The sequence below is a fragment of the Cebus imitator genome, unplaced genomic scaffold, assembly GCF_001604975.1.
Source record: "Cebus imitator isolate Cc_AM_T3 unplaced genomic scaffold, Cebus_imitator-1.0 Scaffold39, whole genome shotgun sequence".
NCBI lineage: Eukaryota > Metazoa > Chordata > Mammalia > Primates > Cebidae > Cebus > Cebus imitator.
Window position 1 is genome coordinate 5,041,529 of NW_016107354.1, and position 18,421 is coordinate 5,059,949.

General features: G+C 40.3%; 1 protein-coding gene and 1 long non-coding RNA gene across 2 annotated transcripts in view; one reads left to right on the top strand and one right to left on the bottom strand.

The window, feature by feature from the left end:
* INSC (INSC spindle orientation adaptor protein) overlaps positions 1–18,421 on the top strand; it is a 128,024-nt gene that overhangs the window by 50,888 nt on the left and 58,715 nt on the right. Inside the window, exons 3-5 of the mRNA XM_017525797.2 lie at positions 8,748–9,093; positions 10,112–10,164; positions 11,657–11,780. Coding sequence (XP_017381286.1) covers positions 8,748–9,093; positions 10,112–10,164; positions 11,657–11,780 — 523 coding nt within the window. The remainder of the gene's footprint in view (positions 1–8,747; positions 9,094–10,111; positions 10,165–11,656; positions 11,781–18,421) is intronic.
* The window catches only part of LOC108302255, a 112,134-nt gene that overhangs the window by 17,758 nt on the left and 75,955 nt on the right, over positions 1–18,421 (bottom strand). The window lies entirely within an intron of this gene.

Genomic DNA, 18,421 nt, shown 5'->3' on the forward strand with positions numbered 1-18,421 from the left:
GTAGAGACAGGGTTTCACCATGTTGGCCAGGATGGTCTCGATCTCCTTACCTCATGATTTGCCTGCCTCGGCCTCCCAAAGTGCTGGGATTACAGGTGTAAGCCACCGCGCCCGGCTGCATTTTAACTCATTCTTCATTTTTTTATTTTCAAAATTTTCTTCATTTTTGCATTTGATTTTTAAAGGCATTATCTTATGTGTTTCTTCTTGTTTAGCCTTTGTTTCTAGAATGACTTTCCCCCCTTTATTTCTAATTCTTTTCTGAGTTGGACATTTCCTTTCTGAGAATTTATGTTTCTTTTTCATGTCTTTTACAATTTTCTTAAAATGTTAAGTTTCTTTTAAAATAGTAGGTTATAGTTTTATCTGTTTTATGAGTCCATTTTTTTCTTCTTTCTTTTTTTTAATTTAAAATTAAATTTTTTTAAATTGTACTTTAGGTTCTGGGGTACCTGTGCAGATCATGCGGGATTGTTGCATAGGTACACATATGGCAATGTAGTTTGCCTCCTCCATCCCCACGTCACCTACATCTGGCATTTCTCCCCATGTTATCCCTCCCCGACCTCCCCACCCTCGTGCTGTCCCTCCCTTGGCACCCCCGCAACAGACAGTGTGTAATGCTCCCTTCCCTGTGTCCATGTGTTCTATGAGTACAAGTGTTTTGGGCATTTTTTCATTGTAGGGATATTATTCTGCTCTTTATTCTCTTTTTAAAATAACTGTGTGTGGAATGAGACAAGAATAATTTTCTGTTGCTCATTTTTAAGTGAAATTAGTTTTCATGAACCTTTAGAACAAGGAAGAGTTCAGGAAACCTATTCTAACTTTATAGAACTCTACCTTCTTTTATTTTAGTATAGGGTCCAAAAATACATTGACTTTCCTAGTGTTCCTAGCTCTACTTTCTTCCCTCACATTGATCTGAATATCTCTTTCCTGTGCCTCTGTTGTCCCTGTTCCACTGAATTTGGATTCCAGTCCCAGGAATTTCTCCTTAATGTGGTGCTTTCTTGTAGAACAGATTCCTGGTGGGTCAGTTTTGAGAGTTCATAAAACACCATGAACTCAGTTATATTGGAAAGGCAAATTGCCTTCTAGTTTCAGCTACTGTTCTCAAATTGCCATGTTGTGCTTTCTAGTAAATACCTAGAGGCTATTTTGGGTTCTTCTTTCTCATGTTCATCAGATGCCACCTTATTGCTTCTTTCTTCACCTCATAAATAATATGATATGGTTTGGCTGTGTCCCCACCCAAATCTCATCTCGAATTGTAGCTGCCATAATTCTCATGTGTTGTGGGAGGGACCAAGTGAGAGGTAATTGAATCATGGAGTAGTTTCCCCCATACTGTTCTCATGGTAGTGAATAAGTCTCATGAGAACTGATGATTTTATAATGCCTGCTGCCAAGTAAGATGTGCCTTTTGCCTTCTGCTATGATTGTGAGGCCTCCCTAGCCATGTGGAACTGTGAGTCCATTAAGCCTCTTTTCCTTATAAATTACCCAGTCTTGGATATGTCTGTATCAGCAGCATGAAAACGATTTAATACATGATACTGAGCAGGTCTTACAGCTGTTGGTGGTTTATCCCCACTTGCTTGTATTTTGAAGTTTGTAGGGATAACTTATGACCTAGTTTCATTATAAATATTATCCATGGGTCAGGGGTTGTCATACAGTTGCTCTATCAGTTTTCATGTGGGGTTTGAAGACATTGAAGAAATATGCTGCCACCACTGCCATCTTTCCAGAATATTCTTCATGTTTTTGACTTTTAAGTAGAAAAGATTTGATGATACAGTGGCTTTATTAGTACTGCTCTAATAGAGACTAACAGAGTATTACTCATCAGGCATTTTATATATATATATATATTATATATATATATTATATATATATTATATATATAATATATATATATATTATATATATATATTATATATATAATATATATATTATATATATATATAATATATATATAATATATATATATAATATATATATATAATATATATATATAATCACTTCACTTAATAATCACCAAAAGCCCAAGAGTTAGTTATTATTATCTTTCACCATTTGCTGGTGAGGAAACTGAAGCACCAAGTGGTTATGTAACTTGCCCAAAGTTACATAGTTAGCAAGTGGCAGAGCTGGAATTTGAATCCAGGTAACCCAGCTGTAGCGTTTATGCTCTGGTGGGAGCAGTGGTAACCAACAGAAGTCTCCATGATGCCTAGGAGACCCAGTGGCATGCCTGGTGGTGGTGCCATGGTACTTAGGAGAGGTAGCAGTATGAGAAGAAGTGGTGACTGTAACAGCCTGAGATGTTTTGTGGAGCGCAGAGCATGACATTCACTGGAAGGAATGTCAGCCATGTTGGGTAGACATGGCAGGACATGGCAGCTAGGGTCATGCCCGGTGTAAGGCTGCTAAGGAAGCAAGGACGTCAGAATCATTCAATTCTACCTTGTAGTTGTTGAACCAGTCTTTTTGGGGGGTGGTGGGGGAACATATGTGAAATGAACTCTGGGGACTTTTAGATGCACTTGAGCAAGCCTCATGACTCATCATGATAGGATAAGAGTGAAGTTGGGCTATCTTTCTTATGTCTGTCTCTTCTGCTACACATGTGAGCTTCCTGAGGGCAGGGATCACTGGAACAAGGCCTGACTCATTGTTGGTGTCAATAGTGGTTCATTGAATCAAGTTTATCAGGGATTGCCTGAGAGACGCTGCTTAATGTTTTAAACCTTGTTGAACTGTTGAGAATATTGTGTGTTTGATATTGGCGTCATGTGGGGTCAGAGACTTCTCAAGAGCTTGAGAATATACACCCATACCTCACCAGAGCACTGTTACCTTTACATTCAGCCCAGGCTCTTAGAATTGGGACAACAGTGGCTAAGGGTTCAAGCTCTACCCAACCAGTGCATTGCTTAGTGGAAGACAGGAACATTTGCAAAAATGCCTTGTATGAGAAGTTTCTCTTGTTCTAATGACATCAGCTTCAAATATTTCAAAATCGTTATCATTTTTTTTTGTGGGATCTAGCTATTTGCCCAACACTTAAACTTTTACCACATGTCTGGGAACTCAGCTATACTTTGTCTGACATCCTAGCCAAAGACAGAATCCATACCTCCTACAATGAGACCGAGGCTACCTGTCCTGGGGAAAGAATGGAGGCACTCACACCCCTTTACCTCTGGCCTGGAAAAGAAAGAACCAACACAACCCAAGACTGGAAAACAGGCTGCAGTTCCCTTTTTATCATATCCTATACCTGCTAGCAAGATGCCTTATCCTTGGTGAAGTTAATCATGATCACTTGGTTAAAGTAGTGTCTGCCAGGTTTCTCTGCTGTAATTTTTTTTTGTTTCTCCCTTTTCTACACTCTTTTCTTTGGAAATGATTCACTAAGTACACCCATGCTCAAGCTCCACCCCCATTTTTAATCATCAAGTTTATATGAGGTGAGGTCTGTAAACACAGATATAGTCATCTATTTGCACAGATAGGGATATACAGACACACAGACAGATACAGGCATCAAGATAATATAAACAGGCACCCATGTGGATTCATATCCACAAACACAGACACTCGTAGGCACAAACACACAGGGCTTGAAGAAATCAATAGTTCTGTCATTCTACATCTCCTACTTGCAGAGTGCCAAATCGATTAAGAGTTTAATTAACACGGCTTCTGAAATCTCACTTTTTAATTCTTAAATCGCTTTAAAAGCAAGAACTAAGTATACAGTGTGCATTGGGGTAGAGGGCTTGACAAAAATTTGAGCTGTGGATCTGAGCAGGCCTCCCATGTCCTTGTTCTCCTTTCCTGCCTCTACCATGGCTTGGGTTGTGTTGGTTCTTTCCCTTCCAGGCCAGAGGTAAAGGCGTGTGAGTGCTTCCATTCAGAAAGTGCCAGAGCTCTTCCTCAGGGAGCAGTCCCAGCACACAGGTTTCCTTTGAGCCAGGTGGTGGTCCCAGGTGCTGTGATTTGGCTGTTTTCTAATCTCACCTATCCCCACCTCTGCTGTCCTGCCCTGCCACCCTCCAGTATCTTCTCAGGGCTCTCAATGCCAATGCCAGCCCCTAATCTGGCACCAAAGGCTTCTCACAATCAGGGCCTTGGTGTACCTTTCTGGCTTTCCTTATCATTGTTCCCTCTCTTCCAGAATGTACAACTGTAGAGCAAGGGACTTACTTATCATCCCTTTGACTGCCCCACCCTAGAGTATGCTCCCCCACAAATTCAAATCCTACCCAGGGTATGACCACCTCCTCCAGGCACCTGCCCCTGATTGTCAATGGAGAGGAACAGTTCTCTTCTTGGAATTCCCAGCAGACCTTTACTGTAAGAACACCAATTCAACTATGTTTGGTTATTTGTGCATTTGTGTCTTAGAAAATGTTCTTTTGGTTGTAATCAATAGAGATTATTTGTTGGACTTGTCACCCCACTCCCCAAGTGATCCTGGAGTTTCTCATGGAACAACTGAAGTTTTCATTGTTAACACATCCCATGTGCAACAATTCCTGTCCGTGTGACCCTTGGTTCTAAGTTTCACAATTTGGGGTAAGGAATTGGATTCATGCAGCTTGGTTCAGAAGTCCACCCCTGGATCAAGCACCAATTCTTTCCAGGGGCATTTTAACACAGTCCAGACATGGCCACAGATGGCCAGGGGATCACCCCTGTGTTTGAGAGGAGGGGCCCTTAGCAAAGAAGAGAGAAAAGCTGCAACCTGGGCAGCCATCCAAAGAGGTAGCTAATTAAACTTGTCTTTGTGATTGACAGAAGAGAGAGAAAGGAATGCTGGAAGGATAATACAACAGATGTCCACTGTAAACTGCTTATGGAGTGAATGAGTCAATGTGCAAGTGACTTGTTCATTTGTTGCCTCTTAAAAGCCCTGAGGTCAGTTTGCCTCCCATTTCTTTGTCTCTAGAACACAATAATCACAGTTTTTCCATCTTTAACATCTCCTTTCCCATCACTTCATTCTTGGGGCACTCTCTGGGTAGCTGTGTGATGGAGGCATATAAAGTCTCTGCATAGGTACAGACCTATGGCAATAAATGTCTGACACTTGGCCACTAATTCATGAGCATACATTTTCTGAATAATTGATATATATCAGACACTGGCAATAAGCCAGGCACAAGAGACTGTTCCTCACAGGACTTGGGGAGTTCACACACACCAATTACAATAGAATGTTATTAGTGCCCAACTGAAGGATGCAGGGGCCCTGAGGAGGAACTTATGAGCTCTGGCTGAAGTTTTTTAGAGTAGGTAATGTAAGGGCCAGGTCTTGCAGGGTGAATAGAAACTTGCCACATAGAGAAGAAAAGAGGATTCTAATCTGATGGAGAACTGCGTGTTCAAGGCTGCAGAGGATTGTGAAAGAGAGTGGTGTGTTTGGGAAATTGGAAGATTGAATGTATCTGAGGTATAGAGTGTGTTTGTGGCAGGGGCACTAGGAGTTGGAGGAATATGGACAAGGGAGATGTGTGGGAAGGTAGTCTGGGGCCATATCATGGAAACGCTCTCATCTTAGTCTCAGGAGTTTTGACTTATCCAGGAATGGTGGTCTGGGGGATAACTGAAGGATTTATGCAGGGGAGAAATGTATTTCAACATTTATGTAGAAAGCCCTAGTACATTCTTAGGGGAATGTAAAGGATTGGGACTTTTGAAAGTCAATGTGGCGGGCCGGGCGCGGTGGCTCACGCCTGTAATCCCAGCACTTTGGGAGGCCGAGGCGGGTGGATCACGAGGTCAAGAGATCGAGACCATCCTGGTCAACATGGTGAAACCCCGCCTCTACTAAAAATACAAAAAATTAGCTGGGCATGGTGGCGCGTGCCTGTAGTCCCGGCTACTCGGGAGACTGAGGCAGGAGAATTGCCTGAACCCAGGAGGCGGAGGTTGCGGTGAGCCGAGATCGCGCCATTGCACTCCAGCCTGGGTAACAAGAGCGAAACTCCGTCTCAAAAAAAAAAAGAAAGTCAATGTGGCAACATCTGTTGAATTACAATTCTATTCCTCAGGATCTATGCCCTAGAATTAAGGTTCTGATGTGTTAGAACATATGCATGAGGATGTTGAATGTTGTATGGTTTATAAAGGTCACGAGCTAAACAAAAAGTGAATGCCCAGCAGTGGGAAAATGGTTTAATAAGTTGTGGTATATGCACAATATGCATTAATGTTCAGACATTGGAAAGAGTGTTTTAGGATTCTGCTGGATGACTTGGAAAGATTTCAAAGTTAAATAGGAAAATCAAAATGCAGCAAAATGTTTGTATATTATGGTCATATTTACAAAACAAGCAACAGGTCAGAAAACCTTACAAATGTATATATACTTAGATAAAAGTCTGCGTAAGAATGCATAAGTGTGGAGAAAAATATAAAATGATACCTACTAGGTTAAAATTAGTTAGCCGAGTTTGGTGGGGGGAGGGAGTTGCAAATATAAGGGAGTGATAATAAGGTACAGAAGATTAAAAGTTGTCTGCTATCAAACAGTACATGAGATGTGGTTCTACTTAATGTAAAATTAAATATGATTTCATAAAGATAGATGGGCAGTAGAGTGCTGTGATTTCAGATTCAATGAGTTTCTCTTCTCTCTGTGTATACATATACAAGCATGTGTGTGTTCACATACATCTGTATATATATGTATATGTTCAATTCCTTACAAAATGTAATAGCTATTTCAATGAAGAGAGGCAGAGAAAGAAAGATCATTGGTTATTTTTTAAAAGCAATTTTCTAAAAGAAATAATATGTTCAATTACCATAAACAATATAAGAATTGTAGCTAAAAATTACATCTAAAAGCCTGTAGTCAAGTGGTTACATCTTTCAGAAAATCCTGCTCCTTCTCATTAAATAACTGTAAACATGAAGACATGATTTTTTAACCTTGATAACTGGAGCCTGCCTTATAATTTAAACCTTACTTGATAATTTTGCTCCACCATGCTGGCCTCACTGGTGCCCTTTGTTTGCTATATTGACTCGGAATAAAAGCCAAGTCCCCACCTTGTCCAACACAGCCCTATAGATCTACTCCCTTCACCCCACCTCATTGCTGTCAACTCATCTCCTACCCCAGCTGACTCTTCCCACGCTACTCTTGTCACCTTGCTATTCCTCACACTTCTCAGGACACTTCTGCTCCCAAAGGCTTTGCACCTGCTGATCTCTCTCCTTGGAGCAGTTTGCCCCCGATATCCACCTGGCATCCTTCCTCCTGTGCTTCAAGTCTTTGTTCAAGTGTCTCTTTCTCAATGAGCCTCCTCTGATCCTTTTATTTTAAATTGTGAGGCCTACTTCCCCATCCACCCCTAACACTCTCTAGCCTTCTTTCGTGTTCTTTTTTCCTTCATAGAACTTGCTACTTGAAGCATATTACATACATTGCTCATTTATGTTGAAAATTGACTGTTCTCTCACTTGAATGTAACATTTGCTAAAGAAGTGATTATTTGTTTGGTGCTACAGTCTAGGTCTTAGAACAATATTTGACATGTAGTAGATAATGATATTTGTAGATGAGTGAATGAGTTGGTGGCAGGTAAAGAATGTTTGACGCAGGCAAGAGCAGCCAGCAGAAAGACTAATCAGAAGACCGTTAAAAGCCGAAGACAAAGGAACTTGAGCTCAACCTTAGTCATTAACTATGCCTGTCTTCTGTTGTGAAATGATGGTGAAATTTGTTATTGTCTTTTTAGTTTAGTTTTGTTTAAAGTTTTATTTTTAATTGACACATAACAATTGTCTTTTAACTTCTCATTAGTTTATCTTGACTCCTTAGGGAGATCAAAAGCTCCTTGAGAGTAAAGGCTTGACATCTTCATCTCGGCTTTTCCCACAGTGGCTGGCGCTTATATGAAATATAAGGCACTCAACGAATGTACAATGCTTTATTAATGATCTGATATTACTGACTTTTGCTTGACTAAGTGAATTTTAGAGCGCATTTTATTTGATTAAGATGTTAGGAACTAATCTATGTTCTCATGCTGTTATACTAAATAAAGTTTTGTTCCATGACAAATGTAATATATATGCTCACTATAGAAAATTTGGAAATTAGAGAAAAGCTGAAAAAAATGAAAAAGACTTTAGTTTTTATTACTCATTAAGATGTAGCATTCAAACATTATTGTAATAATTGTGTGTTTATATTTCCATTTTTGCATACTGCATTCCCTACTTTATTAGCACATACATTTTTCTTTGCTATAAACTTTTGGAAATAATCATTTTAAATGAGTGCATACTACATAATCATAGCTATACCATAGCTCACTTAGCATAACTATTATTTTATATTTAGGCTATTTCCATTAACTTTTTTTTAAAGAGATGGGATCTTGCTATGTGGTACAGGCTGGTCTTGAACTCCTGACTTCAAGCAATACTCCTGCCTCAGCCTTCCATTTCCCCTATTGTAAAGATCATTGGCTACTCTGTCAGACTTAATTGCCTGTTGCTTATTAGTCTGGTCATCTGTCCTTAAAACTTGGTGCTTCAGACTTGTTATCTGTTAGATGAAGGGAATGAGAAATGACTGGGAATATCAAGGTTCATGAATGGGAGAAACACTGCTGAGCATATAGTAGGTCCTTAGTGAACATCAGATGGTCTAGAATTGAGATCTTTGGAAATCGTGGGGTGTTAGTAGTCATCATGGTGCTGTTTCCTGGTTGCAGGCTGCACCTGATGCAGGTGGATTCAGTACAGCGCTGGATGGAAGATCTGAAGCTCATGACTGAGTGTGAGTGCATGTGCATCCTGCAGGCAAAGCCCATCAGCCTGGAAGAGGATGCGCAGAGTGATCTCATCCTGGCAGGCGGCCCTGGCCCTGGAGACCCCCTGCAGCTGCTGCTCAAACGGGGCTGGGTCATCAGCACAGAGCTGCGCAGGATTGGGCAGAAGCTGGCCCAGGACCGCTGGGCACGGGTGCACAGCATGAGCGTGCGTCTGACCTGCCACGCCCGCTCCATGGTCAGCGAGTACAGTGCTGTCAGCAGGAGCTCCTCGCAGGAAATGGGCCAGGTCAGCTGCCCTGGGATAGGAGTGGGCAGGAACTGAAAGTCAGGATGCTTTAGAGAAAAGTGGATTTGAATCATGTGGTATCTGAATCTTTGTTGCTCCAGAGGCCTTTCTCCCCTTCCAATAAAGGAGGGAAGAAAGATAGTAGAACCTTTACTGAGTTCCTACTATGTGCTGGACATTCTGCTGGATTTTTTTGTATGTATCTCATTTAAACTGCACAACCTGCAAGGTAGGTGCCACCACTGTGAGAAGCTATGCAATGGTTAAATTTATTGACTTTAATGTCAGACTGCTTGGGTTGAAATGTCAGCTCTGCTGTGTGGATATTGGCAAGTTATTTAACTTCTCTGTTTCCCAGTTCCTTCATTCTAAAAGGTATGATAATCGCATTTATGTTATAGATTTGTTGTGAGGACTAGATGAATCGTTATATGCAAAACACTTAAAGCAATTAACTAAAAATATGTTAGTATTACCATTATTTTGTAGATGAGGAAACAGAAGTTTTGAGAGACCAAATAATTTGTTTAAAGTTATGGAGCAAATGGTGATAAGTAAGGTTCAATCTAAGCTTTTCTGATTTTACAGCCTGTGTCTTTGAATCTTCTTCTCAAAGCCCAAAGTGAACTATTAAAAATCTCCCTTATTATTTCTTTCTTTTGTCATTCTCATTTCACCTTAGTGCTTTACCCCTTGCCTTGAAGTTTTTCTTCCTCTGCTTTGCAGACATTAAAACTTCTCTTCATTCTTGAAAGCCCAGCTTAAATACTCCTTCTTCCCTGAAGCTTCTCAGCTTCCTCAGCATAAATAACTGCTCAGTTTCATTTTCTTATACTTCCAAAGCAGCAGACAATGATCTCTTTTGCCACCCGTATCACACTGTCTTATAGTTTAAGTGCCTGTTCCCCAGGTCACATTACTTGATTCTTCATTTTTAATGCCCCCGAGTACTCAGCACAGCAGTTGGTCCTCAAGCAATGCTTATTGAGTTGAATAAAATTGACTTGTTTTTCTACAGATTGAGAAGCTGCTAATGGAGAAATGCTCAGAGCTCTCAGCAGTCACAGAGAGGTAAATCTGGACCCTGGATCTCCCAGGGTCTGCCTGCCTGACCTCTGGTAGAAGGGGCTGGTATCTTCTCCCAGAGGGAAAATGGGAATGGGAGGCCTGGTGGTGGTTTCAGAGTTTCCTTTTTCTGATTTTTATCAGAAATCTTAAAAGATTCTCTTGAGTTTTTTTTTTTTTTTTCTCTGCCCCATGTTCAGGTCCTAGGGATAAGGTAAAAGGCAGAGGAAAGGCCTGGGCATAGGAATAAAGAGAATTTTCTAGGAGTTGGTAACAAGGAAAAAGTTCCCACAGCTTTGGGAAGACCCACTGATCTCCAAAGTCAAGGCAAGAGTCAAGGCAAGGTGAAAACAGATACTCACACCCTTACACACATACACATTGGCTTCAATGCCCACAGACACTCACTTTCTCGTACACAGATATATAAACACATGCTCGGACCAGCACAGAAAAACATTCACACTCTCTTCTCCATATTTCACACATATAAACATACATATGTTTATACTCTGCTATGTACACACATTCAGCCTCATGTGTATACACACCCGTTTTTCTTCACCCCTCCCAGCACCTGTGTCCTGAAGATAAAACCTGGGTCTTGGCATCCCCTGAGCTCCCTAGGGTCTTTTGCTTTCCTGGGTGGAACATTGTCAGGCTACAGAGGTAAATTTGAACCTAATCTCCCTCTGTTTTTCTTGTCTGGAAAGAAAATTCTTAAGGTTCTCTGCACACTCTAGGGAGCCATTTCTTAAAGGGCCACAGGCATTGCCATCCACATTTTTTTTTTTTTTTTGAGACGGAGTTTCGCTGTTGTTGCCCAGACTGGAGTGCAATGGCACGATCTCGGCTCACTGCAACCTCCGCCTCCTGGGTTCAAGCAATTCTCCTGCCTCAGCCTCCCGTGTAGCTGGGACTACAGGCACGCACCATCATGCCCAGCTCATTTTTGTATTTTAAGTAGAGACGAGGTTTCACCTTGTTGACCAGGATGGTCTCGATCTCTTGACCTCGTGATCCACCCGCCTTGGCCTCCCAAAATGCTGGGATTATAGGCATGAGCCACCGTGCCCGGCCTTGCCATCCACATTTACAGAGCTCACTAGCATTACCTAGCACTTGGCACCTCTCCTTGAAGCTTCTTGCCCCTCCACATCCACCCCAACATTACTGAAAAGATAGACCCTGGCTGCAATGATGGCAGATTCTCTAGGGAGAAGCCCAGAGGTATAGATTTTCCATACTCTGATGGCCTTTCTTCCTGGTGATGTGGATGGTAGTTCTCATCTCAGGCCAGGACTTTTCTGCATACTAAGAGACCAGGGGGCGAGCCAGATGTGGGATAGTCTCTGACTTCCAGTTGTGGATACCCTTCCCTCTAGTATACTTTCACCCCACACCAGACTTGGAGCAGGTCCAGTTCTGGCCCCTGCAATGTTTCTGGGCCGACCACCTGCCCTTTCCAGTGATCCACCTCATGGTTTCTTCCTTTCAGGTGTCTTCAGGTTGAGAATGAGCATGTCCTGAAGTCAATGAAGGCCTGTGTGAGTGAGACCCTGAGCATGCTGGGCCAGCACTTTGGCCAGCTGCTGGAGCTGGCCCTGACACGGGAGGTACAGGTCAGTGCAGGCTGGGCTGTTTGGAGGGGTGCCTTTGTGGACCCTTGTGGGAAAGGTGGGTAAGAGGGGCTGAGCCAGGCTTAGGGAAGATACCGACGTGGACTTTATTGGGAAACATCCTACTCAAACCACCAAAGTCAACTCCAGAGTCTGTGAAACAAAACTGTCAGAGCTGGGATGAGGCTTCCCAAGCACCTAAGCCAATTCTGCATTTTCCAGATGTGAAAACTTGAGCCCAGAGAGGGGAGAAACTTATCCAAGGTCATAGAGCAACATGGTGGCAGAGCCCAGCATCTCCTAATTACATTTTCAGTTTCACTCCCACCACCCTCAATCTCTGTTGAGTTATGGTTCACAGTGCATCTGATGGATCCTTACTATCTTGAAAGAATATATGCCAATTCTAGAAATCCTGACAACAGAGAAGAACCTGGAAAGGTCATATAGTTTAGCTTCTGCCTCTAGGCAAGCTTATGCTTAATTCCAGAAAGAGAGAGGGCTTTGGAGCCTGACAGATCTACTTTCAAACTGTGGTTCACCATGGAGCCTTGGTTAAGTTCCTGAACCTCTCTCAGCCTTGTTTTCCTCCTCTATAAATTGAGAAACTATCCCCAGAAGAAAAGTGAGAGGACTAAGCAGCGGCATATGGAAGGTGCTTAGCACATAGTGTGGGTTAAATACACATTATTTCTCTCCCTTGCCCTTTGCTATTTTAAAAACCTCCCAGTAAAGCAGATTCCATAAGGTTTTCATTATGAAAGGTATTTATGGTTATTTATAGTTACAGAAATATTGTGTTACATATTTGCCATTCTTTTCCCACCACCAAATAAAAGCCTACCACAAATAGCAAATCTCTTTCCATATCCGCTCCTCTCCAAATTCAGCCTCTCTGCTGAGCCCAGGGTATGCTTTCTCTTCGTCCTGAGTGTTTGATTGTTTGACCCTTCTGACTTGACTTGCATGCTGGTCCTGCCTCACCCCCACTCCTCCTACAAGGCCCCATGTCAGTGAGCTCTTCCTGGCTAGTATCACCCTCCACCCCAACCACAGGAAGGTTCTCAAGGGCCACTCTCCATGTTTTGACAGGGACAAAGGGAAGAAAGGGCCACAGGCTGGGGTGCTGGGGCAGGCACTTGAAACTGATGAGCCAGTGCTGACAGTCACATGCAGGGGCAGGTGGTGATCAATCCTCAAGTCCAGAGGGACCCATGGGACACAAGGACCAAAATGAGCAAAGAAGTCAAGGGAGTGAAGATCAAGAAATATTGGAGTTATTGGTGGGGAGGGATACCTGGAACAACTTCTGAGCAGGGGTACAGGTGCTGGCTGCTACTTTTTATGCCATTTTTGTGCTCACTTGCCTGGAAGTGCCAGGTTCAATTAAAAAGGCTGAAAAGGAGGTGTTAAGTTGGACTGTGAATGAAAGCCAGCTGGTTTTGGAAGTAGTCATCAGTGTTTTCTATGAGGCAGCAAAGAGGCAGGGTATCTTTGATGCTTTAGGTCAGGAGAGCCTGGGAAAATCTCTCTGGGCTTGCTTGGAGCCTACTTCCCTGGACTTTGGGCTGTATATTTGGATCCATTCTGATATTTCTTCATTCTGACCATATCTAGGGTGAAACTCCTGGTCTGGTGCTTCTACTTCCCCAGCTATTCCCTGCTTTATTGCCAGGTCTGACCACCTGGTTCACTGATGCCTGGCTTGGAAGCTGAGCAGACCAGCTCTTGCTCTGTTAGAATGGGTTCCTTATTGGCATCCCACCCCTGATGGGAGTATGGGAGGTGGGTGGCCACCTATCCTCCACTTATCTGCATATTAGTTTTCTTCCTGATCACCCCATTTCCTGTTGGTTTTCCCCTTCCCTACCAGCATGTCACATGGTTTCCTCCATGCCCTCCTATGGGCTGAGCTTGCCATCCTCATAATATATTTTTGGCTGATCTTTGGCTTCTTTTTACGTTAGAAAGTTTCCATACAGGGCAGCAGTGACATCAGGAGATATATTGGCTGAAGACAGCATAATTTATGTTCAGCATTTTAAGCATGTATTTCTTAAACTAATGACTCAGATATTGTTCCTTAGGATGTTAGTAATTATACCAGGATCCTACATTTGTTCTGTCTTGTAAATGAAATCAAATCCATTTCTTTGCATCAAAACTTGTCTTATGATGTGCTATTCTGTACTGCAAATCTTCCAAAAGATCCTCATGCACTCATAGTATTTCTTGTCTGACCTGAGCTTCTGTAGGCAGGGATTTTGGTTTGTTTTGCTCATGCATATATATCTAATAACTAGAACAATATTTGGCATAGAATGTTAAGCAACATATTCCAAACTTTCAGGGTCACGGATTTAAAAAATATTATTAATGCACCTATTTACTTCTTCTGAGATGCTGGTGTTTTAGGAAATGCAATTCGGGAAACATTCTTTTAGCACTACGAAGTCATGCAGGCTCTTGAGTAGAGGAACAAATCTCCCCACCCCAGTATTAAAGGCTCCTTGGACTCTTTCAATTATGGTTGGGAAAGACTGATACAAATTGAGAAGTCCTGAAGGAAACTCCCATTCTTGTACAGTCAGTCTGGAATAAAGTTGTTAAAGGAAACCCAACTTCCCACACGCTGGAATGAGGCCCTCCTGGCTGAGATGAACAAAGTATGAAAATTGAATAGATGGTACTAACCTAAGAACCTGGGACTTTGGATTATTCCTAGAGTAAAAGGATTTAATTTTTTTCTTTTACCTTTTTTTTTTTCCAGGGAACTTTAAAATGGGATAGGAGCATATTAAAATTTTGGAAATCTTTATATTTGTTATCTGACAAGTATGTTTGGATTATCTTTGTATTACCATTTAATCTCATTGCAGCTTCTACTTACCTATATTGGGCAACATGGGTGAGCAAAATCTGCTCAGTGGGAGAGTGGAAAATAGAATAGGAGGCAAATTTCAATTTTTACTTTTAGGAACAATCCAAAGTCCCAAATTCTTAGGTTAGTACAATCTCTTCAATTTTCATACCCTGTTCATCTCACCCAGGAGGGCCTCATTCCAGTGTGCAGGGAGTTGGGTTTCCTTCAGCAGCTGTAGTCCAGGCTCTTTCTTCAATAATGAGAGGGGTTCCTTTAGGACTTCTCAATTTATACTAGTCTTTCCCAACCATAACTAAAAGGGCTCAAGAAACCCTTAATACTGGATACGTGATGTTATCATAGCACTACCTATATATTCTCAGAAAGTTAAAATAAGCCAATCTTCAATCCCTAAAGAATTTCAGGAACTCCAGGCAACAATTTGTCCCAGGATGCCACCCTTAGGGTTGCCAAAGGCCTTATCAGATAGATGCTCATCGGTAGCCGAGAAAAAAAAAAAAAAAAAAGATGTGTGACTGAGACTGTCTTGGTTGCAGCCTTGGCAGGCTGTTAGTGTTTGTTTCAGTTGAATACAGCCTACAGAGATTTGTGAACATACACTTACTGGGGGAAAATATCCACCATAGGTTAATTATGTTACTATGTTTACCATACATGGGGAAAAAATGCCTCTTTTCTCACTGACGGGCATTTGAACCTTTTTTCTTTTCCTGCAAAGTCAGGCATTTGCAACTTCTTTACTAGGACTTGCTTGATTTGCATTCTTTCCCATCCAGCATATTCAAAACATCTTAATTTCTAGCTCCCTCAAAACATTGTGTTTCTGTCACCCCAGCATGCATTGATTTGGGCTTCTTGAAGTGACAGACCAGTAGTCTTCAAACCACTCAAATGCACTGCATTCCCCAGGTTCCCAAAGATTTCCCAGGAGAAATGCAAGCACATATTCTTTTAAGGAAATCTTATTTCCAGATCTTTAATTTTCATTTGTTTTCTTTCTTAAAAACAATCTTCCCAATAATACACTGAGTTTTTTTATAGGCCTTCTATTACTTTCCAAAAGGAATGCTCTTCACCCATCCCAAATCTAATAGTGCATTGCCTTGCCATGCAAAAATCTGGATATGGGAGTGGAGAATCAAGCAAAGGAAAAGCCTTCACTTATGACCATTAAGACCCTTAGGCTTCCATGAATTATTCTCATGCTTCATACAGTTTATGTTGAGAGTGTCATTAGAAAATTTGTATTTTTTCTGGTGTGAGAAGTTTCTCAATTCAGATATATGGTAGTGTGTGTGTGTGTGTGTGTGTGCGTGTGTGTGTGTGTGTGTGTGTGGTTGGAGGGATGATTATGAAAGTTGAAAATTTCCAATTTATTTTATCTCTTCCATCCATTTATTCTCAAATAGTGTATGGCTCTTGAGGGGCATTCTCCTTAGACCAAAGCAAAGAGAGCACTGGTAGGACACATCAAGCACTAAAAATTGTTTATTTAGGACGTTATATCTGAGTGAGTTGTTTGGAAAGCACCACGCTCTGAAATCTGATTGTGAGTCCTTTATTGCAAGCCACCGAGAGTCAGCTCACACTCAAAATCTCATGGCCCTGAGGAAGGGGTTTGATTTCCTTTTATATGTTGCTCAGGGTAAGGGGGCAAAGTGGAATTTTACAGAAGCAGAATAAGCAAGTTAGGGGAGGAGGCTGGTAACTTGTAGGTAGAGGGCTCCCATGATTGTTGATTAACTAAGGTTATACATAAGCAGATCCCATGATTGCTGGTTACCAATGGGGGCATTCGGTGTTTTCCATACAATCAATCAAGGGGGTATTGACAATAGCAAGTGGGCTTGTCAAGCAAGATATGGTTTTAATGGTTATATGTTTCTATAGTTCTAAGGATAACATGACTGAGTATAGTGTGGCCCAGGTATGCACTCAAAGGAGAAATGGTAGGGGAAGAAGCCAAGATGGAGTCAGTTAGGCTCACATCTAAGATAGAGTTGGTTTGGTTCATCTCAAGGATACATATATAAATGTAAGCAATTCCTTTTAGCTATTTTTCACACTCATTCCTAGGATGTGACATTAGCTGGAAAAAAGTATCTTTGTAGAGCCAAAGACTCTAAAGGTTAATGACACTGATTCTTTTAAATGTAACTGAAATATGCTTTTGACAACAATCAAAATTTTCAAGATATAGTGGATAAAAAACAGATATAAATTATACATTTTAAAAAAATTTGTTGCACATTATTTAAGATAACAAAGTCTATTTTGCCAAAATATTTTTTGAAATATCTACACTACTTTTTACTGCCTTTTAACAAAAGAAAAAATTAATTGCTAGCAGTTATACTAATTAGATTTAAGCAGTATATACTTTTTTTTTCTTTAAATACATAGGGAAATTTGATCATGAGAGCTACTAAAATTAATTGACTTACGATTTTTAAATTCTCAGTTCTTATTTAAAATACACCAAAGTTTAATATGTATGTACCTATTTACTAAAGGAATACTGTGCTTTTTAAATCATATTCTTAGATTTGTTATTAACTTAGATTGTTAACACATATTACTTTGCATTATTACGTATTCAGTAAATTATTTTATCTTGGCTTTATAACATGTACAAATAAATCAAATTTTATTTTAGGTCTAATTTATTTGAATATTGACAGTTGTTAGATTTTTTTCCCATAGAAAATAATCTTCATAATTATTTGTCAGTAGATTTTTGCATTTCTTGAAATACATATAGAAACATTTCTTAAATAGAAATGAAGTCAGGTCTTTATTAAGAAAAAGTTAACTCTGACTTGGCTGATTGGGTTGACTAAAAGAACTATCTTTGCCAATTAGGTTATAGGGTGCGTATTTTTCATAAATTAAGTAAGTAAATGCTTCAAGCTTTTGACAAAACATATTTGAAGAACAAAAATATTTTATTGAAAATTGTATTGGCAATGAAATTAATAATATTTTGATTTTCCCAATCCTTTCAGAATAATTTGGGTGACTCAAGGTGCTCTTAAGTGAAAAAGTCATGGTTGTAATTAATAGTTATTTGATAAGTCTTGGTAAAGTACTTTTGGAATTTTTCCCAGAAATTGAGAAAGTAAGTGAACAGCTCTAATGATAGAGTAAAAAATGCTTTTGCAAATCAAGTCTTTTCCAATTCTTTGCTTCTGTCAACTTTGAGGAGGACCAATTTAGAGGAGTTATCAGCTGCCAGATTATTAAAAAAGTGTTTGATGATAGATTGCTATGTGATTATGTAACTTAGAAGGTGACTCAAGGGGTTGAGCAATGTACACAAACTACTCTCATTCCCCTCTATTGATTTATGGGAAAAAGATTTTTTGGAGTTTATATCTAAAAATATAGCATTAAGTCAGTATTCAATCATGGATACATAAATGAATTAGCTTAAAAAGGATAAAAAGCCTCATTAATCTCATTTAGAGATATATTTATTTTAAAAATTAATTTTGTATAACTTATAATTATTTATCAAAATTTATAATCTATTTTTCATTTTGACCAATTGGGCTGATAATAATCTTCAACCAAGAAAAGATTTTTTTAATACAGAGTCTGATAGTAACAGGAAATAACATTTCAAATTTCAATAATAGGTGTAATAAGGGTGATCAATAAAACACTTTAAAACTTAAATATATTACATTAAATTCTGAAGGAAAACTGAAATGGGAATATAAATTTAATGGAAGATGCAGAATGCTAAAAAAAGAGATTA